The 20,144-nt window shown below is 51.5% G+C and overlaps 8 protein-coding genes across 8 annotated transcripts; 3 read left to right on the forward strand and 5 right to left on the reverse strand.

The window, feature by feature from the left end:
* Window positions 1–1,041: 1,041 nt before the first annotated feature.
* On the forward strand, window positions 1,042–2,865 carry BDW47DRAFT_134012 (indoleamine 2,3-dioxygenase; the record flags this gene model as incomplete). The annotated part of the gene is made up of 2 exons (XM_024817992.1): window positions 1,042–1,646; window positions 1,705–2,865. The coding sequence occupies exons 1-2, from the start codon at window positions 1,356–1,358 to the stop codon at window positions 2,863–2,865; spliced, it is 1,452 nt and encodes a 483-aa protein (XP_024668815.1). The 5' UTR covers window positions 1,042–1,355.
* A 673-nt stretch (window positions 2,866–3,538) lies between these two features.
* BDW47DRAFT_134014 (DUF3712 domain-containing protein) lies at window positions 3,539–5,230 on the reverse strand (the record flags this gene model as incomplete). Its single annotated transcript, XM_024817993.1, has 5 exons — window positions 3,539–3,702; window positions 3,829–4,210; window positions 4,274–4,398; window positions 4,460–4,881; window positions 4,980–5,230. 5 exons carry the CDS (start codon window positions 5,228–5,230, stop codon window positions 3,539–3,541), a joined length of 1,344 nt encoding a protein of 447 aa, XP_024668816.1.
* An 843-nt stretch (window positions 5,231–6,073) lies between these two features.
* On the forward strand, window positions 6,074–7,689 carry BDW47DRAFT_120052 (oxygenase MpaB family protein; the record flags this gene model as incomplete). The annotated part of the gene is made up of 3 exons (XM_024815436.1): window positions 6,074–6,841; window positions 7,152–7,515; window positions 7,643–7,689. 3 exons carry the CDS (start codon window positions 6,074–6,076, stop codon window positions 7,687–7,689), a joined length of 1,179 nt encoding a protein of 392 aa, XP_024668817.1.
* An 884-nt stretch (window positions 7,690–8,573) lies between these two features.
* BDW47DRAFT_128720 (uncharacterized protein) lies at window positions 8,574–9,186 on the reverse strand (the record flags this gene model as incomplete). The annotated part of the gene is made up of 2 exons (XM_024816895.1): window positions 8,574–9,006; window positions 9,068–9,186. The coding sequence occupies 2 exons, from the start codon at window positions 9,184–9,186 to the stop codon at window positions 8,574–8,576; spliced, it is 552 nt and encodes a 183-aa protein (XP_024668818.1).
* A 368-nt stretch (window positions 9,187–9,554) lies between these two features.
* BDW47DRAFT_120053 (F-box protein) lies at window positions 9,555–10,900 on the reverse strand (the record flags this gene model as incomplete). Its single annotated transcript, XM_024815437.1, has 2 exons — window positions 9,555–10,583; window positions 10,637–10,900. 2 exons carry the CDS (start codon window positions 10,898–10,900, stop codon window positions 9,555–9,557), a joined length of 1,293 nt encoding a protein of 430 aa, XP_024668819.1.
* A 763-nt stretch (window positions 10,901–11,663) lies between these two features.
* On the reverse strand, window positions 11,664–12,781 carry BDW47DRAFT_111475 (uncharacterized protein). The gene is made up of 2 exons (XM_024813963.1): window positions 12,687–12,781; window positions 11,664–12,620 (listed from the first exon to the last, which is right to left on the reverse strand). Exons 1-2 carry the CDS (start codon window positions 12,738–12,740, stop codon window positions 11,721–11,723), a joined length of 954 nt encoding a protein of 317 aa, XP_024668820.1. The 5' UTR covers window positions 12,741–12,781; the 3' UTR covers window positions 11,664–11,720.
* Window positions 12,782–15,659: 2,878 nt separating this feature from the next.
* BDW47DRAFT_111476 (ankyrin repeat domain-containing protein) lies at window positions 15,660–16,903 on the reverse strand. The gene has a single exon (XM_024813964.1). It carries the CDS (start codon window positions 16,880–16,882, stop codon window positions 15,767–15,769), a length of 1,116 nt encoding a protein of 371 aa, XP_024668821.1. The 5' UTR covers window positions 16,883–16,903; the 3' UTR covers window positions 15,660–15,766.
* A 762-nt stretch (window positions 16,904–17,665) lies between these two features.
* BDW47DRAFT_128723 (beta-glucosidase) lies at window positions 17,666–20,097 on the forward strand (the record flags this gene model as incomplete). The annotated part of the gene is made up of 5 exons (XM_024816896.1): window positions 17,666–18,184; window positions 18,241–18,957; window positions 19,008–19,162; window positions 19,213–19,622; window positions 19,688–20,097. The coding sequence occupies 5 exons, from the start codon at window positions 17,666–17,668 to the stop codon at window positions 20,095–20,097; spliced, it is 2,211 nt and encodes a 736-aa protein (XP_024668822.1).
* Window positions 20,098–20,144: the final 47 nt, after the last annotated feature.

Raw genomic sequence — 20,144 nt, forward strand, 5'->3', positions numbered from 1 at the left:
TAGCACAAGACAATCCTCGCAAGCATGTCTATACCTACTAGAGATATAAATTCTTTTCTATTGATTATAAAATAGACTGACAGGAGTAGCGAATCCTATATAGACTATTGAGCAAATCAATGGTTAAAGTGATATGATACCCGTTGATCCTGATTGAATATTAAAATACTTGATGTAATCCTTTTCGATGAGGATCAGGAGAATCTACCACTGTCTGCTCTGTACTCCGTAGTCCTCCAATTCACCAGCTACATATAGAGTCACGACAGACCCACCAGCAAACCGCTCAATCCAGTTAGCGTCTCGCTTAATCCTCAGGTCATGAAATTCCACCCAAGTGATGAGTGACCGGCTCATTCTCTAGCACGACGCTAGCCCCACACCCCTTTCGCTCGCACCCAGTTCTATCGCCGGTGCATCACCTATTGATCTATATCTATCGATCGATCGATGGGATATCAATCTGATATCAATGGGATACAATAGATGTCGACAATATATCAATCAATGACTTCTACATACTTCTCTCATTCAAAACATGGTCCCCCCTTTTGTTCTCGTCCATCCGCCTTGATTCCCTCAGGCATTTGGCTCATAGTCTCCCTCCCAGATGATACTGTAGGCCATTTATTCCGTGGACAATGGTCCACCAGCACGAGAACGCCCCCTGTCTACCAGGTAAATGCACCCGACGGTGACCGAGGTGCGGCCTTTCGTTCGGTATGAGAATTGGGATTGGCGTGAGGGCAGAATAATCATCCAGCTGATTAATTGTCTCTCTCCCTCCGTCTTCGTGTCTCACTCGACTGATTGTCTTTCTCTTTTTCTTCTACCATCGATCTCTCCTTCCTTTTGACTTTGCTGAATCTGTGGTACAAGGCAGTTACCAGTACTAAGATTAGCTTTGGTTTCTCCCGGTTATATCTCCAGACCGTGTTTTAACCGTGGCATCGGGAAGGACTCGCCACCGGACTGGATCGGGTTCTTGCCTTGATTCCTGGGGACTGTGATTCATCGCCTCTTGTGACGATTATCTGTTGCTGCGACCTGCAAATATCACATAAATCCATTGCATACAGAATATCCATCGCTTACACGCCCGCAGTCGTGTCGCCATCTCTGTACTGCATCATACACGTGCCGGTTGAATCCATCATCCCCAGCATCTCTTGTTATCCCAACATCAGCGCGACAGCTGGATACTGGTTGACCCAGTGATCTCACCAGATCTAGTATCTCCCTGATTCAACCCCACAGATCAGTCGAATGTGACTTGGGGCTATTAATTTCTGATCTTGTCCTACTGCCCACCATCACTCCAGAGCCACCAGGACATTATCGATACTACTACGACGATGCTTCCCCCAATTCCAGCACTCGCCGACTACGGCATCTCCACACAATACGGCTTCCTCCCATCCGAACCCCCCCTCGACCTCCTTCCCGATCCCTACTATGCAGACTGGGAGTGGATCATCGGTCATCTACAGGCCCTCTTGACCAGCCGGCGTATCCGCGACTCAGTCGACCGGATGCCACTACTATCCACATCATACCTAAATGCAGAGCCAGAGTGGAGACGCGCCTATGTCGTGCTGGGCTTTATCTTGCATGCATACGTGTGGGGGGGACGGGCTCCAGCAGAGGTGGGTACTGTCTTCCCATGACCCAGACGCACGGCTAACAAACGGTCCAACAAAACAGAGAATTCCTCCCCAACTGACAGTCCCCCTGTTTGCAGTGTGTCAACACCTGGACCTTCCCCCGGTGGCCACCTTTGCGGGCGTCTGCCTGTGGAACTACAAACCCATCTTCCCGGACGATGCGCAGCTCGACCTGTCCAACCTCACCCCGCTGAACACCATCACCGGATCCCTCGATGAGCAATGGTTCTACATGGTGTCTGTGGCCATCGAGGCGCGCGGCGGGCCCGCAGTCCCGCTCATGTTACAGGCCATCGCCGCCGCGCGGGCGGGTAACAGCTTCGTCGTGACCGACTGCCTGCAGCAGTTCGCCGAGATCCTCGACTCGCTTGGCACGACCCTCGAACTCATGTACGAGCACTGCGACCCGCATGTGTTCTACCACCGCATCCGGCCCTATCTCGCGGGTAGCAAGAACATGGGCGACGCAGGGCTACCGAATGGTCTCCTCTACGACACGGGGCACGACGACCCCAAGCCGCAATACCGACAGTACGGCGGCGGCAGCAACGCGCAGAGCTCGCTCATCCAGTTCTTCGACATCGTACTAGGCGTAGAGCACCGACCGACCGGCGAAGCGCGACCCGCATCCGCAGACTCGGATAACCCCGCGTCGCGATTATCCACCAGCGCCCCGCACCACAGCTTCATCCACGAGATGCGCAGCTACATGCCCGGCCCGCACCGACGTTTCCTCTCGCATGTCAGCGCAGTCGCCAACATCCGCGAATACGTCGAAAGCCGCCGCTCCGACAAGGCGCTCTGCATCGCCTACGACGCCAGCCTTTCAATGCTGCGCGCCCTCCGCGACAAACACATCCAGATCGTTGCGCGGTACATTCTCGTACCATCACGCGAGGCACGCACTTCAACCGTCCCACCCCGCGGACGCAACCTAGCCAGCGCGTCAGAAGGCAAACAAAAACCGCTACGCGGGACGGGCGGGACGGCGCTGATCCCGTTCCTGAAGCAGGCGCGGGACGAGACAGGTGAGCCGGCGATCGACGTGTGGGCGAAGAGATTGCTCAGCACGGGGCCGCTGGATGGGCGGTTTGCGGCGCTGAGCAAGGTGGGGGAGAATCATGATGGGGGGTTGCAGGTTGTGGGGTTGTCTGGGACATGGGCGGCTGATGATAGTGAGGGGGGGATATGTCATTGGTAGCGGGGTGTTTACCTGGTAGATATCAATAGATTTTCAACTTTTATCGATTCAACAAATGAGATGGAGGTAATTATTTCAGTAGGTAGTAGGAGGTAGCGGTAAAAAACATCACTACTACATACAGATCGATGGTATGTGATAATTACAGGACTGATGATTCAAGCATTTTTATCTAGTAAAACAGCAGAAATAGTACACATGACATAGTTGGTGGATATGAGATTAAGACTAGTCCATGTCAGATGTTCATGGTGCTCGTATATCTATATTGAATAGTCAATAGAGAGAGAGAGAGAGAGAGAGAGAGAAAGAGAAACTAACAAAATCAGTAAATAGCCAGTCTATCACTGTCCTGCATGACTACATCATCGTACATCGATCAACACCGATCTGGCAGACTGGCAGACTGGACTATCGTGATCTACTCCAGTCTAAACAGTAGTAAACTCAATTCATCACCCTAATCCAATACTACTGACTACGGTAACTGTATATAATATAAATGGGTCATTAATCTAGTATCATCTATGATATCTAGTATAGTATGTTAGTAGTGTAAGTGGGTAATCATCAATCATCAACATCTCCCCAGACAATAAAAGTCAACAAAATGAAACAAAACACAAGGAAAAAACACAAGAAACAACCATCTACTCTATCAGATCAGAACAGCTCAAGCAAACCGCTCCAAAGTCCTGACAAGTCTATCTCGCAGCGGGCCCCCCTCGACCAACTCATCCACCCAGTCCTTGCCATTGCTGTCTCTCTTGCGCAGCTTCTCAGGGCTGAACACGTCATCCAGACTGCGACCCAGCAGCTCACTGAGCTTACCAGACGCTTCCTTACCATCACTCCCACCATCATCACCGCCCTTCTTCTTCTTAAACTCCTCAATAGCATCCTTCACAGCCTGTCCACCCTCCCCACCACCACCATCCCCAAACAAACTACTCAACAACCCACCACCCTTTCCATCCTTGCCTTCCTTCCCAATCAAATCTTTCAGACTCCCATTCGGCCCAATCAACCCCTTAAGGGTATTCCCCAGCAGCGCGCCCACAGGGACATCAGCCGTGAGGACCAGCGACTTCATGACGTCCGTGTAGTAGGGGACCTTGACGCCCTCGTACGTAACAAGCTTGCCCACCGTCTTCAGCGAGAGCACGCCGTTCTTGAGGTTGGGCGCTTGCTCCTTGAGGATCGGGCCGAGGTTGGAGATCATGGTTTTGAGATCCAGGATGCCGTGGACGGGGTTGGAGTGGTTGCCGGGTTTGAGGACCAGGTTGTCGATTGTGGCGTTGCCGAGGACGAGGTCGCCGCTTTTGAGGTCGAGGATCGTGTCGCCCTTTACTTTGTTAGTTTTGTTTGTTTGATTTGGGGAGAAAGAAGGAGCGTGGGGGGGGGTTACAATTTCAAGAGTCAGCACGGAGGGATTGGGAAGTGTGGCGTTGGCGACGAGATTCGTGCCGTCTTCTTTGGGGGGAAGTATAAGGGTGGTGTCTTTGATGGCGAAGCCAGCGAATTCGTCCAGGGCTGCTTCGTATCAGTCTCCCATTCCTTCCTTAACACAGACATAGAGAGGGGGAAGACATACTATTCTGCTCAATATCCTTATCCATAACAACATACGACTTCAACTTGCCCAGGAACGAATTCGTCCCTCCACGGACCGAAAGCGGCGCATGCTTCTCAAACACAACGCTCTTAACATAGTCCATCCACTGCTTCGCATCCAGCGGCGTCAGCTGGTTAGTCACGCCCATGGTGGTGTTCCCGTGGACGATAGCCGACGGGAGGTAGGCGGTGGCCCAGGTGTTGTTGCCTGGGTTGCGGCGGTTGAAGAGCTCAAGGGAGATGGGCTCGATGCGGACGGGGACGCCGATGGGGAGCTTCAGCGCGGATTGCAGGCTCAGCATGATGGAGTCGGGCCGAGGTTGCATGACCTGCGCGTTGACGAGGACGAGGTCGGAGTCATTGAGGACGCGTTGGGAGATGGCGGGGATACAGATTAGGAAGCTTATTCGTTAGTATCTTCTTCTGTAGATGTCCTGATAGGGACAGGACAGGGACAGAGGGAGATAGTATCAGATAGAAGAAGAGAAGAGAGGACATACAAGATAGGAAGGAAAATAGCAAGGAAAATCACATTCCAAAACAGATAACAACACCAGAATCGCTTCCAATGACGGGCCAACTTCTGCGTCGGCGTCCGTTGAATCTTCTCCAAGGTGATGGTCTTGGCCGTCTCGACCTGCTCGAGCGCCTCGAGGTCATCACCGGTAGCATTGGGCGGCGCGAGAGGCCCACGATGCAGACCCAGCGTGTACTTGGCAGCCTTGTCACGGAGATGGTGAGCGGTCTCCATGGTGCGATATGATATCTTTCAATGCCTCTGACCAAAGCTAGGACAAGATATCAATATCTGGGGAGCTGGGGAGGGGATTCCTGGGGTAAGAGAGATTATGGGGAAACGCCGGACCATATTTAATCTGGTCCCCTAAGCTCGTCTAACCCCTGCCTCTGACGTTCGGGTGGAGGATGATAGGCATTGGGATATTCATTTTAGATAGTTGAATTTTCGCTTGTTTTTTCTTCGCGTCGCCGTATTTTCGTCCAGACGATGGATCGGTTTCAAGGCTCGGCTGCCACTAACGCCGTGAAATGGAGACTCGGGGAGGGACGGTGTCGGACTAGTTTTCCCACTAGGTCATGTCTCGGGGGGAGATCGTCGGGATAGAGCCACCTTGGGCCAACCAAGAAGCCGTCCCGGTGTCCGCATGGGGGTTCACATGCGGAGGGAGAGGAATGACGATCGACATAGAAACTATCGGGAGCCGCGGTTGACCAACGATCATCGGGTGCGCAGTTGGGACAAATGACGAGCCATTTGGGAGAAAAGGAGTGACCCACTGCATTGAAGGATTGGCCTGCTTTTTTTTTTTTTTTTCGGAGGTTCAGTTGAGTTCGGATACAAGTTGGGCATGTGTTGAACACGGGGTAATGCGGGGGTTGCAAGTCGGGGTGTTCAGTGATCACTTTATTCTCCATATTCTATCCTCATCCTATCCTTGTCCTTTATATCCTCACAACTTCACTCACTCGAATATCATACTCAACTAGCATACTTGCTACACTCCCAAACTATATCAACCAGAAATCAACACAACAACATCAACAAATACAGAAATCAAAAAATAATCAAATCAAAATGGCCGAAGTCGAAAAAAACGTGGAGACCCCCCAACTCTCCCAAACGGCCTCTACCGACTCAGCCAGTTCCACCAAACGCCTCGATCAACTCGACCAGCTGGAGATGCTCCCTCAAATCCTGCAAGAAGGCGCCCTCTTCGCGGGCGCAGGGTCCGCCCTCCTCCTCCAAGCCGCCTACCCCGGCATCCGCCACGGAGAATCCAACGGCGAGCTCGCCACGGAGCTAGTCGACTCCCTCCAAGCAACGCTGAGCTACATCTCGTGCCTCGTCTTCGGCACGCGCGCCGAAAAGCAGACCCTCCTCGGCCTGCTCGCGCGCAACCACCCACCCCTCAAAGCCAGCGAGTCCATCCGCCAGAACACGCCCGCGCACCTCTGGGTAGCAGCCACCCTCTACGCGACCGCAACCGACTTCTACCAGCGCATCTACGGCCGCGTCAACTACCGCACGGCCGAAGCCGCCTACGCCGAGTTCACGGTGCTCATCCACAGCCTGGGCCTGCCGTCAGGCTCGTGGCCGCCCACCCGCCACGCCTTCTGGCGCTACTGGGACGAGCAGATCGACCAGCTGGTCGTCACTGACGAGGGCCATCGCTTCGCCCAGGAGCTGATGCACCACACTGCTGTGCCGCGCTGGGTGTCGCCGTTGAAGCCCATGATGCGGGTGATTACCATCGAGATGCTTCCCCCATCGCTGCGGGAGGCGTACGGGCTCAAGTCGACGATGGGATCGCGTGGTCTGTACCGGACGACTATGGGGTTCGTGGTCGCTGTTTATCCGGCGTTGCCGACTTCGACGCGGTCGTATCCGTTGAAGTATTATCTGGGACAGTTGAGGCAGCATTTGAAGGTGTAAATTTTTTCAATTTTTTTTTTTTTTTTAACTTGCTTGTTTATACCTCGTGTTGTTTAGCTACGTTGTTGGCATTTATTTATTTCTTACTCCATACCATTCATGATTGTACCTATCTATCTATCTATCTATCTAATCCAACGATCCGATCAATCCCCCGAGCAACTTGGACACACTGGCGACCAGCTATATTATTATATATTAGCAAATATAACCAAACAAGAATCAGGGAAGAGAGAGGTCCTACCGGAGCAGCATCCCCAACAAGGGTACTCGTATCGTTGACAAAGTCCTTCGTGAGCAACTGATCAGCGGTATCAACCAGTCCCTGCAGCTTGTCGATATTCTTGCTGGTCAGCAGTCGCTGGAGGTTCTTGGGAGTGTCGCCGCCGAGGAGGACGGCGCCGCCCTTGACGATGGTTTGCAAGTCGTCGAGAGTCTCCGGAGTGAGGAGCTCTTTCACGCCGTCGATGAGGGAGGGGAGCTCGTCGATGAGGCCTGGGGAGGGGCCGGCGAGGAGGGGCATGGGGAGGGCGAGGAGGAGGTATTTGAGGTTGAGCTTCATTTTGATGATTTTCTTTCTTTTGGTTTGGATAGATGGTAGAGACAGAGAAAGATAGATAGATAAATAGAATGGAGGAGGGGAGGATATCGATCGATCGTCGTTTACCGATCTACTAAATACATCGACCGATATATATACATTTAGCCCAGTAACAAAATTTCGCCTATCCTCCTTCCACTTCCAAGTTCTACTTTAGCCCTGATAATATCAAGTCAACGTTTCATACGTGATATATCCTCCGCCTCGTTCTCCCACGATAAACCCCGCTTAACCAACCCCTCAACCCAAACCCGCCATTGGCCATGTGTCAGACATGTCCATGCGAGTCTCCACCCAGCTGGCAGTCAAATCCGAGGCGAAAAGCTTCTCTGTCGCCACTGCATGGATACGAACCCATGTGAAGGTGCCCATTAATGTAGGAAGCTCCATCCTGCAATTTGGTCCACTATTTGGTGTCTCCATGTTTAATATATATCCCGTGTGGGATTGGGGGTTCCGCAGTCTGGAGAATGGAGGTGAGGGGGAGGAGAAATCTTCCCCGTGGCTGGACCGACGTGGGGATTTGTGGAGGATGCGGATCCCCGCGTTGGATGTGTCGATCTGATTGACTCAAACTTGCTTGGTTAGTCCGAGGGACATGTGAATCTTTTTTTTTTTTCTGGGTAGAATACTGGGGAGTTGGTCGGTTGATCTAGTTTTTTTTCCCATTCCTACTCGTTGATAATGAAGGTAGATCTATCTGATACATGTAAGATCGTTTTAACTAGAACAATTCTAACAGATTCACAAGACAAGAACTACCCAAGTCAATAGCAATCACAAGGCTATAAAACCAGATACTATAACAGACTAATATAGTCCAATATAATCATATGATAAGCTGATGTCTCAGTATTTCTTGTTTCCGCCACTGACGTGCTTAGCTCGGACTGGTTTCCTCATTTGTCTATCCTATCCGTATATCCACATATTCAATTCAACCATCATACCTGATCCATATCAACATATCGTGTCTATCTGACACAATAGGTATAACCGAACACACTCATACCAAATAACCGAACCAAAAAAGTAAATCAACTAAATCATCAAAACAACCCCCATCAACCCCGCCGCCCCAGCAGCCCCAACAGCCCACACACCCCCCGTAGCCTGCGCCGGCATAGCCCCTCCCTCACTCTCCTTCGCCTGGGCCCCCCCAGAAGACGGGGCAGCATCACCCGTTTTCTCCGCCTGCGCATCACTCGTCTTCGTAAGGGCGCCCTCCTTGATCTGGCTCCTCACGACAGAAACGTAGCTCTTGACGTCCGACGGGAGAGACGCGTACCAGGCTGGTGTGGAGCCGGCTTTGACGTTCGAGACGAGAGAGCTACGCTGGGCGGGGACCATGAGCTGCACGAGGGCGGAGGCTGGGATGGCGTGGACGAGCTCTGGGATGAGGGTGCGGGGCGGGGGGGAGATGTTTTCGAGGTTGGCGGCTTTGGTGGGGATGGGGATGTCTGTTAGGGAGGCTCTGTTGTATTTTTATTAGCATTGAATTGGATTTGGAGAAGGGTGAATGGAGGAAGACATACAGAGTCTCTCGCAAAGCAGACCAGTTGATGCTCGCTTTGGAGGCCGAGACCGACGGGTCTTGCGCCGTGGTTGATGCAACCAGGGAGAGAAGGACGGGGAGGAGAGTGGAGGGCTTCATTTTGGTTGATTCTTGGCCGTTCGGAATAGTTGGGAGAAGACGATGATATGGAATGAAAGAAAGAGGAGAGATTATATAGTCTTAGGGTGGAGTCGATCGATTCGCTCAGACACTAGGTCGGGCTAGATGGTTAGGGTAATAATCAGCGTGTCTTGAGCTGCCACGAGTACTGCTACATCTGTTGACTGTATGTAGACTGTTGACTGTATGTAGACTGTTGACTGTATGTAGACCTAATACTGTTGACTGTATGTAGACTGTTGACTGTATGTAGACTGTTGACTGTATGTAGACCTAATACTGTTGACATATTGATAGAGATTACATTCTAGATACACATTCAAACTGCTATATCCAAACAATCAAGTCTAATCAATCACCCCCCCATCTCCAATCCGTCGCAACAACCCCACCAATGCCTCATGATCCTGTTGATACTGGCTCGATGCCAATGTTCTTTCCTCGCTAGCAGACCAGTGGATTCCCATCCTCCCAAACCTCCCAATCCCAGTAGTACTGTACGGCATTTGCTCCTCATGGTCGTCATACCACTCACAGAACGACGTATATCGACACTGATGCAACACATTCCGCACCGGCACGGTATCCTCGCACCACCCGTCTGAACCGCGTTTCCGCCACCCCATGCTGAAGCGACGCAGCTGTCCCATCCGCTCTCCAAACAGCGCGAACACGTCCTTCCAGCGTGCGCTGTATCCGCCTTCCTTGCGGTTCGGATATCCGCTTTTCCTTCTCAACTTCATCCCCACCGCTTTGAAAGAAGCCTTCGCAATGCTACCCCCGCGGATGTCCACGAGAATCAAGATGCGGCAGTTCTCCAGTACCATCTCCTGGAGTGTATCGGCGTGGCTCACAATCCACTCCAGCTGCGCCTCAGCCGCAAAAGTGCACCCCCGCAGCGTGAGCGATCTCAGCTGCGGAAAGTGCATGTCTGACAAATTGAAGATCGACCAGGCGGGCTGGCCCGCACTGAACATGAGGTCAAGTTGCTGCAGAGACGCCGCTGTGGGTCTCAGCCACTTCGACTGTATTTCCATAGATATACGTGAGGGTAGTACTCTGTATAAGATCCCCAGACGGAAGGTATGCAGCCCTCCCAGCACACGGCGGATGCGAGCGAAGTGGTCGTCTTCAACGGGAGTCTCATAGATAAACCCGAGGGCCAGTTTTCGCGGGGTCGGGACCATCTCCACCACTGCCGCGAAGAAGTCGTCAATGATTTTCGAACGGAGGTAATGATATCCCATATCTGACTGATTGTCGTATGCTTCATTACTGTTGTCTCGGAAATGCAGCATAGCACTGTCCACCCTTGGCAGCTTCCAGAGGTGCGAGCTGACTGCGCCCCAGTTAGGTGCGTTGGGGTCATCCAAGTCCTGAGAACATCAGTGGAATATAGAGGTAGAGCAAGATGGGCATGATGTCTTACATGGATAACATAGTGACCCTCTTGGTACGGCTCAAAGTGAATGTGACGGGGAAGTTGGAACAAGTGGGTATCGCTGTTAGCGACACTCACGAATCTTTGAATGCTCTTGTCGTGTGGATACAGCAGTATCTTTTGAAATAGCTTCTCAGTAGCCGCCGTCGAGATATGACGACAAGTAAAACGAAGTGATTTTAGGGAGGCACGATCAGCAAAGTCGAAGATGAGCAGGAGAATCTCCTCGGGGAGGGTGGCTAGGGCAGGCATTCTGATGGAGTAGATGTTGGGTTGGAGAATTTTTTGTGTCTTAATGATTTGATGAAGTAGATGGATTAAATGGAACAATAACCAGATGGTTGGATGATTAGAGGAAGATGAATTGGATGAGATGATGGTCTAGAGAGAAGGGGAAAGACAGAGTCTTTATACTGATAGATATTGAAGTCCATGACAGGAGTTCCTTCCTATCACTGAGTAAACTACAGTGAATGATACTCGGCTGATCACTTATGTGATCTATATATCGTATGGTTCATGAGAGGACATCTACATGCTATGTACTCTAATAGATGACACCAGCCAGTATATTGTATAGATTCAACACCAACATACTCAATATCCTATCTATGTTGGCTGATTTTAAGAACTGTGTAGACCATACATCACAATGACACCCAGTGCTCTATACCTAAACATGGCCTCTCCCGATGTCCGTATGTGACATTATCTAAAGTAAATGATATATTGCGTCTGTCCCCAGCTTATAATGACTGTAAATTGTTCAGAGTATATCTATAGAGCTGACCATGTATCGAACTACCTCACATTTCATGCTTGTGAGCATGGTATGTCGCGATATGGCAATATTACTTGGACTCGTTCTCTCCTGTCCTCGTGTTCAGCAGGTAAGTAACAAGAGTCAAATGCTTCCTGATGATGGGCTTGAAGAGGAGTTTAAGTGTATATGCTAAAGGAAGACTCTGACAAGATAATTCAATGACGTATATCTACTACACTATTCTACACCCCCCGACAATTTAAATCTAGGTACTAAGCACATCTAGATCATACAGCCCTCAAACTATATCTAACACGACTTCGGAGTCCACGCCAAAGCGTGCTTAATCTTCACATCATCCACCACCAACGGCCCAACCATCTCATCCAAATTACCCAAAATAGCCCCGGAGCCAGTAACATGCAGCATGACCTCGACCGATCGATCCTCGCTCAACCTGCTCGTAGCATCAATCCCAACATGACCCGTCGCCGACGCCCCAGGCGTCCAGCTCTTCGCGACCTTCCACCGCCGCTCCAGCGGCAGATAGAACGTATCCTGCTCGCTCCAATCGACCACCCCAGACGCCCACAGCTTGCCCTTCACCTCAAGGTAGTACCCAAACAGACGGACTTCATAAACCTCCAGACCGACAGTCTCGCGGAACGGACCCCACTCCAGCACCTGCTTCGACACCTCCTTCGCAACGGAGGTCGTAACAACAGGCTCAAAGCCACGCAGGTGCACCTTGAACTGCGACGCGTTCGCATCCCAGCAGCAACTAGTCAGGTACTCCGCGCTAGGCACATCCAAAACATGCTTCCCGTACTGGCACTGTCTGCTCCCGTTGTGGTGGCTATACTCCGTCACAGCCGTGCCCCACGTATCGTCCGTGCAGCAAGGCCTGCCGTCGAGAATGTACTCCGTGTCCGAAGGGCTGGTACCACTGTTGTCGAAGACGCTGTACAAGAAGACGTGCTGTCCGCTGTGGAAACAGCATTTTCCCGAGACCCCGTTGGGGACAGACCCTATGTGCGCGCCAAACATGCATTCGCGGCCGTGTTCAGCGGCGGGCTCGGTGTATTTCGGGCAGGTTTGGCCGTCGCGCACAACGGGGATCACTCTGGTCTTGTGGGTTGCGCCGGTTGAGGTGAGGTGTGCGTATGCGGCGCCTGTTGGCGCGTAGGGGACGGCTGTGGTTGCGTTGGTCTTTTTATAAGTATTAGTTTGGGTTTGAGGTGGGTGGATGAAATATATGGTCAGAGGTGGGCGTACCTGGTGAGGGGGCGGAGAAACGAAGTTTTCGCCAGGTTCCTCGTAGCAGACCATTCGCTCGACGGCGAGAGCTGGGCCAAGAGCCAGAAGCCAAGGAGCAAAGTACTTCATTTGGGCGGTTTTTGTTGCTCTGTATTTGAATCTGGATTTGAAACCTCAGCTGAGAAGCGATTGATGGTCTGGTATCTATCTCCCGGGATAAGACCACTTATATACCTGTCCACGAAGTGGCGGGATCAACACGAAGCAAGGCGTCCCTGTATCTGTTTACTCACTGCATCCACACCTACGTACATGCAGGAGCATAAGAACACGTCCCGTTCCAGCCATGCCCCACCGGTCTATGTATGTATGCATGAGATGCGGCAGAGGAAGTATGCATATCGTGACCCGATTAGGAACTGGACTTCCAGATCGGGAATGCAAATGTGCGTTGGGGTGGATCAGGACAATGATTTCTGGGTCACTTTTGCTGCTGCTTTGCGTGAGCCACTTTCATTACCGAGAAGCTACTTGGGTATTGCGTCGTCGGTGAGTAGAAGGTGGCTAGTGGTTTGAAGTGATTCTCGGGATCTGAACGGGTTTTGGACACGGTTGCTGGAGTTGAAGCCAGTGCTGTGTTTACCGTGGTTGATCGTTTCTCTTGTTAAAATACTGTCGTCTTACTGATATACTTATAAAAGCACGGATATAATACAACGGATAATATACGCCATAAATAGAAATGAGAATGGTTGATCAGATCGGAACGGATATCTAGAGTTCTTATGGGTTGTTGCAGACTGGTCATAAGACATCTCAGCCACAGAAATACATTTATATATGATATAGAGTATTCGTAATGCCCCTGTTTGAAAACAAATTGTACCTGGGCCATAAACACACAAATATATGTCCTGTAAATCTACCAACTCCATCAACAATCAAACGATACTACTAGGTATACAATGACCCAAAGTCGATCCAACCGCGCCACTGCTCCACTGCTCCACGTATTCCTCTAACCTCCTCAACTCTCGCGTCCACACCTTGCTCCTAATTGAACCACATAAAACATTATTCATGGCAAATATACTCATCCGGCGCGCGGTTTCAGACTATTTTGTTGTCTTGTGTCGGTGATAGATCTGTTCCTATCTTCTAAGCATGTACTCATCTCTGCCGGTGGATTAGTACACTGAGGTTGTCATCTGTTATACAGGTACTTAATTTTGAGACCTATTAATAACGAGTGGTGCAAGAACCTTGCAAAGAGAGAGAGAAACGAAAAACTTGTTTAGTTATCTAAAGCTACAGTATTCCTGTGCAGACGCCTCAACAAACCACACGAAGATTATAATATGTTGCATTACAAGGTTGTGAGCCTACTCACGAAGCGCAAACGTGTCGTTATATGTTTTGTAGCCGAGTGGTAATATTTTCCCACATAATCCTTCTAGGTCCTAAGTAATGCAGTATCCAACCTCGTCAGCCCATGCTGCCAACAGTATCATCAATAGACGATCTATCAATTGAACCACATCATCTATCAGCTCTTACCCCAAGTGGAAATATATCATCCTCTTCCAGGTTCACTTCCTCCGACACAGTCCCATAGACCTTCGCAAACACGCGCAGCTGCAGAGATAGTCTCAAATCCAATAATGGATCTTTCGAGCAACTGCCCCATAGTACCAAATCAATATTTGATCGATTTGGTCAGGCTTGATATGATTGATATCCCAAAACACAACCTTGGAGTCTGACTTTGACCCTTACATAATGCCCGGGCGTGATATGGCCAATTTTGAAGATCGACCAGACGGGCTGGTCCCCACAGAACATGAGGTCGAGCTGCCGCAGCAATGCCGCCGTGGGCTGCAGCTACTGAGATGGTATCTCCATGAATATGTCTGAGGGCAAATGTCTAGCGAGAACGCCGAGACGGAAGATGTGCAGGCCTTCCAGCACAAGGTGGACTCCAGCGACGATGTCGTCGTCAGTGGAAACCTCGTGGTGGAAAATTCATCAGAGCAGGGGGATGTATATTGCTTCATAAAGCCAGTCAGTCTAATGACTTTTCCCCGTCGGAGGTTGTTAGCCATGTACGGCCAATTTCTGTCCTTCGTTAGCGCAAGTATAGATCGAACAAGGGCAGACGTTCCCCCTATATGACTTCCATACTAATACGGACCTCTGTAAGTACTGCAGCGACATAAGCTTGCTCGGCGGGCCACATGCACCATGCGATAGATTTTCATGGTGTGGGATGACGTGGTCTCCAACATTGGGCAACATTGCCCACATAGCAAGTGATCCTCAGAGAAGAATGGCAAGCCGGGACGTCCATGTTTCATCGTCCTCTTGCAGCGTACTGCGATACATTCTCTTGACGGTACATGCCGGTGAGAAGAGTGTATATGACAGTCACTGCACCAAAATAATGAATCGGCCTTTGACCAGACTTGATATGACTGATAAATTAACATTAATGATTATCTATGGCACGATCATGGAGCTGGTTGGATGCGAGTGGGTGGAAGGGGAAGAAAATCGATTTGGAGGTTGGCGTAACTTGGCTGGAATTTGTGTTGACCACTAGATAGAAAGAGAGAGTTTGTAGGTCTTTGTTTACTCTGTCCAGTGGGATTTGACAGTCACTGCTAATATGTTGAATAGATGTTTGGTCAGGTTTCATATGGCTAATATCCCACCATTCGATATTCCGAGTTGACTGAGTCTGTCATCATGTTAGTGTTGATAGTGATGTGACAGCAATATCTACTGTAATACTTGGGAATGGAGACAGGCAAAGAACCCCGACGTAGACGTCTGTCACTAGGAGATATCATATTATACTTGCCGGTCTCTTCTGGTGAATGGCCATGCGTGGGTTATAGTGATTACAGTATGCTGGCTTCCTATACAATTCCCTTTGGCTTGTCTTTCCAGCAAGACTGATCGATGAGTGAGTAGATTAGGGCTTTAATTAGGGGTATCTATGGCTTAATATGATTGAATAATGGCTACATGATGATCCCAATTTCATTCCAGAATCCAGATTGCAAACTCTCAAACAACACTACACCTCACCGGGTCACTCAGTGTGGTCTATTCGAAGGGGAGCCGAAACTGAAACTGCAACTGGACCAGGGCCTGTGATAGAAATGTCGTCTCTCCGCTTCTAGAATCATCTCTGTCATACGAGGATTGTCCCCGGCACGAGCAAGTTCAGCAGGAGTCATCCCCGACCATTTCATCGGGTCCATACGTGCTCCGGCATCCAATAAGAGCTTCACTGCCAGTTCATTTTCGACCAGCGTCGCCAGATACAGAGCGGGCACTGAAAAGAATTCCGCGGAAGGGTCTGCTCCATGCTGAAGGAGGAGGTGGACTATTTCAGCATATGATTCCTTTTCTCCCGGATACCACTTCCACCCCAGTGGCTTATGATGAGTCTCGTCGTCAGAGGCCAGGTCCCAGGCATGTCTGAGGTTGGGCCCTCCAGCAGCGACCACGATCGCTGGGGGGTGGATAGGGCCGAATTCCCCCATGGTCACGTTAATGACCGAGGCTCCCGCCTTGAGAAGCGCGCGGACAGTATCGACATAGCACCTGCTAATCGCGACGTTGAGGGGGTCATTAACCATGTTGGCGGGCGTCAGATCCGCGCCGTGAGCAGCTAGTATATCGACTATCTCGGCGTGGCCACAGATGGCTGCGAGAAACACAGGCGTCCCGTAATCGGCGCGGATTTGTTTTGCACCGTGGTCGAGAAGAAGTTGCACGACGTGTATATGGCCGTCCAAGATAGCGTAGTGTAGTGGGTATCTCTTGCTATCGCGGTCGTTGCTGCTGGCTCCGTTATCGAGGAGCATCTGAACCATTGCCACATGGCCATGCTTAGCCGCCATCGCGATTGGAGTGCGGTAGGACAGGTCTGCCCTCGGTGGCTTGCTGGACGGCGAAATGCCAGCGGACAGGAGGAATTGGGCTGCTTTCATGTAGTTACGCTTTGCAGCGATGTGAAGCAGTGTTTTCCCGTCGCCATTATGGTTCTCCAGGTCTTTCGCTCTCACGATCCAGGTTCGTGGGAACGGACCGTTTTCGAGCTGTGATGCTTTGGTGTACAAGTCTATGTAGTCGAAAATCATCAAGTGAAGCTCGAGGGGGAGCTTGAATATCGGGTGTCTGGGATACCCTGGGTGGGAGTCCATTGCGTGATGTCGACCTACAGCTGGTCTCTTCATCCAGTAGTCGGTGACAAGGTGTGTTTGCAGGACGGGAAGAAGACAGGTGATTGATCAAGTCTTGGCTTGGCCTTGTAAGAAGCCCCGCTCGTCCATGATTCAAACATCATGCCTTCCCCATGATATTTCAAGGTATGATGCATCTCGAGTGCAATAAATTTCTCTATTTCAATTTTCTTCCTGTTCTAATCTTCTCTCCGTTCTAGTATTGTTCGTGCCAATCTTATGTGGATCATACATTCAATTTACCCGCATTCCAGAGCAGGGATGATGGCAAAATTTCGGCATCAATTTAGCCTCAATCGCGTCTCCATACAAGACGGAGTAGGGCCCGATTCACACCAAACCAGCCATACCAAGAGCTGAGACCACTTGGCCCGACCGGGTGTGATTCGGTGCAGACAGCTAGTGATGCAAATTCCCCGTCGAAATACTTCTCAGGATCACACTCTCCTTCAATTCGGACTGCCCCTGGCTGGATTCCGCCAACCACGACGGTGCCCGCTTTGCTTGGCCCTATTTGCTATTGATGTCTGGCGATCAATCCGTAACGTAGCTGCTCGGTTCGGTCGGGCCTGTCCCCATGACTTTCAATGTGCCTGGTCGTCGACCGGGTGCAGTCAGCCAGGGCTGTGATATAACCGGTCGTTCTTTATTAAAGGGTGAGGCCTATCCTTATTAAAAGGCGAGAACCCCACATGCGTGGTTCTCTGAAGATTCCCCGTCTGCCCCAAATTTCAAGAGCTAACCATGCATTTCTCCCTCCAGACGGCAGCCTCCGTGCTAGCCACAGCAGGGCTATCCCAAGCGCTTTCCACCTGGGACGCCGCCTACGGCAAAGCAGAGAAATCTCTCTCGAGCCTCTCACAAGATGAGAAAGTTGGCATGGTCTCGGGAGTGACCTGGATGTCTGGACCCTGTGTCGGCAACACCTACGCCCCGGAGTCCATACCCTACCCGTCTCTCTGTCTGCAGGACGGGCCGTTGGGCATCCGCTTCGCAAACCCAGTCACTGCTTTCCCGGCTGGTATCAATGCCGGCTCTACCTGGGACAGGGAGCTGATACGTGCTCGCGGAGCAGCCATGGGGGCTGAAGCTAAGGGACTGGGTGTCCATGTGCAGCTGGGCCCGGCGACTGGTCCGCTGGGGAAGTTCGCTACGGGAGGGCGCAATTGGGAGGGCTTCGCGTCGGACCCTTATCTCAGTGGGGTTGGAATGAGCGAGACTATTATAGGAATGCAGGAGTCGGGAGTGCAGGCGTGTGCGAAGGTCAGTGCACCAGCTAGCTTTGATATTTGCTGGGCGAGACACTGACAACAGCACAGCACTACATCCTCAACGAGCAAGAACACGCCAGAACAACAATGAGCAGCAACCCCGACGACCGCACCCTGCACGAGATCTATCTCTGGCCGTTCTACGATTCTGTCAAAGCCAACGTCGCCTCCGTGATGTGCTCGTACAACAAGATCAATGGCACCTGGGCGTGCGAGAACGACGAAGTCCTCAACAAGCTGCTGAAAGAGGAGCTCGGGTTCCCCGGGTATGTCATGACTGACTGGAACGCGCAGCACAGCACGGTCGAGAGCGCCAACTTCGGTCTGGACATGACCATGCCGGGTAGTGATTTGAACGAACCTCCCGGGTCGGTCTACTGGGGTGAGAACCTGGCCGATGCGATCGCCAATGGATCCGTCCCTCAGGCTCGTCTCGACGACATGGTCACCCGCATCCTAGCCTCGTGGTACCTCGTTGAGCAAGATGGGGAGTATCCGCCCGTGGCGTTTAACTCATGGGATGATGGCAAAGCCAACGTCGACGTCACGGCTGATCATGCCGAGGTGGCGCGTGCCGTCGCGAGAGACTCTATCGTACTTCTGAAGAACGAGGATGGCGCTCTCCCGTTGAAGAACCCCAAGTCGCTGGCGATTATCGGGTCGGATGCGATTGTGAACCCTGACGGCCCCAATGCGTGCACCGATCGTGGGTGCAATGTGGGCACTCTGGCACAGGGATGGGGGAGTGGAACTGCCCAGTTTCCGGTATGTGACCCTACCCATTCATACATTGATCGCGTCTAACACATATACAGTACCTGATTGCCCCTCTGGACGGCATCAAGAACAGAAAGTCAAGCAACGCTACCGAGATCATCACCAGCACCACCGACGAAGCCACGGCTGGTGCCGAAGCAGCCGCAGCAGCGGAGACAGCCATCGTATTCATTTCCTCCGATTCCGGCGAGGAGTGTGTAACCCCCTTTCCTCCTCTAAACACATAGAACTAACAAGAATCAGATACATCACCGTTGAAGACAACGAAGGCGACAAGAACGACCTGAACCCGTGGCACAACGGCAACGACCTCGTCAAAGCCGTCGCAGCCGCCAACAAGAAGACCATCGTCGTCGTGCACAGCACTGGTCCCATTATTCTGGAGACTATCCTCGCTCAGCCTAACGTCGTCGCCGTCGTGTGGGCCGGTATCCCCGGCCAGGAGAGCGGCAATGCCCTCGCTGATGTCCTCTACGGCGATGTCGCGCCTAGCGGGAAACTTCCCTACACGATTGCCAAGAAGGAATCAGACTATGGCACGGCGTGGATTGCTGGGGGAGGAGACGATGAATACCCCGAGGGTATCTTTATCGATTATCGTCATTTTGATCAGGACGATATTGAGCCGCGATATGAGTTTGGCTTTGGACTGTGTAAGTCCCTCTCTCCTATATATAAGTTCAAAAAAATAAAAGAGAGAGAAAACTAACAGCACCAGCCTACACAACCTTCAAATACGCCACCCTCGACATCACCATCAAAGCCACCCCCGGCCCCTCCACCGGAAAAGTCGAAGTGGGCGGCGCAGCCGACCTCTACGACTCTGTCGGAACCATCACAGCAGCAATCACAAACGCCGGCGACGTAGACGGCGCCGAGGTTGCCCAGCTGTACATTGGGTTCCCGGAGTCTGCGCCGGAAACTCCCCCGCGACAGCTGCGGGGCTTCCAGAAGCTGCTTGTGCCCGCGGGGAAGAGCGACAGCGCGAGCTTTGAGCTCACCCGTCGGGATATCAGCTACTGGGATGTTAAGAGTCAGAAGTGGGTTGTTCCCGAGGGGGAGTTTAAGGTTTTTGTGGGGTCGTCGAGTCGGGATGTGAGGCTTGATGGGAAGTTTACGGTCGGTTGATTGCTGGGTTGGTGACCTAGTGTGGATGCTTGTGTTGTTTTGGGTGG

This window comes from Aspergillus candidus, assembly GCF_002847045.1.
Source record: "Aspergillus candidus strain CBS 102.13 unplaced genomic scaffold BDW47scaffold_56, whole genome shotgun sequence".
Classification (NCBI taxonomy): domain Eukaryota; kingdom Fungi; phylum Ascomycota; class Eurotiomycetes; order Eurotiales; family Aspergillaceae; genus Aspergillus; species Aspergillus candidus.

Bases quoted from the DNA above. Each gene is read 5' to 3' on its own strand.
- BDW47DRAFT_111475 (XM_024813963.1), bottom strand. From the start codon at position 12,740: ATGGTCTGCTACGAGGAACCTGGCGAAAACTTCGTTTCTCCGCCCCCT. The intron at 12,621-12,686 runs GTACGCCCACCT...ACTTATAAAAAG, and splicing joins TTTCTCCGCCCCCTCACCAG to ACCAACGCAACCACAGCCGT.
- BDW47DRAFT_111476 (XM_024813964.1), bottom strand. From the start codon at position 16,882: ATGGACTCCCACCCAGGGTATCCCAGACACCCGATATTCAAGCTCCCC.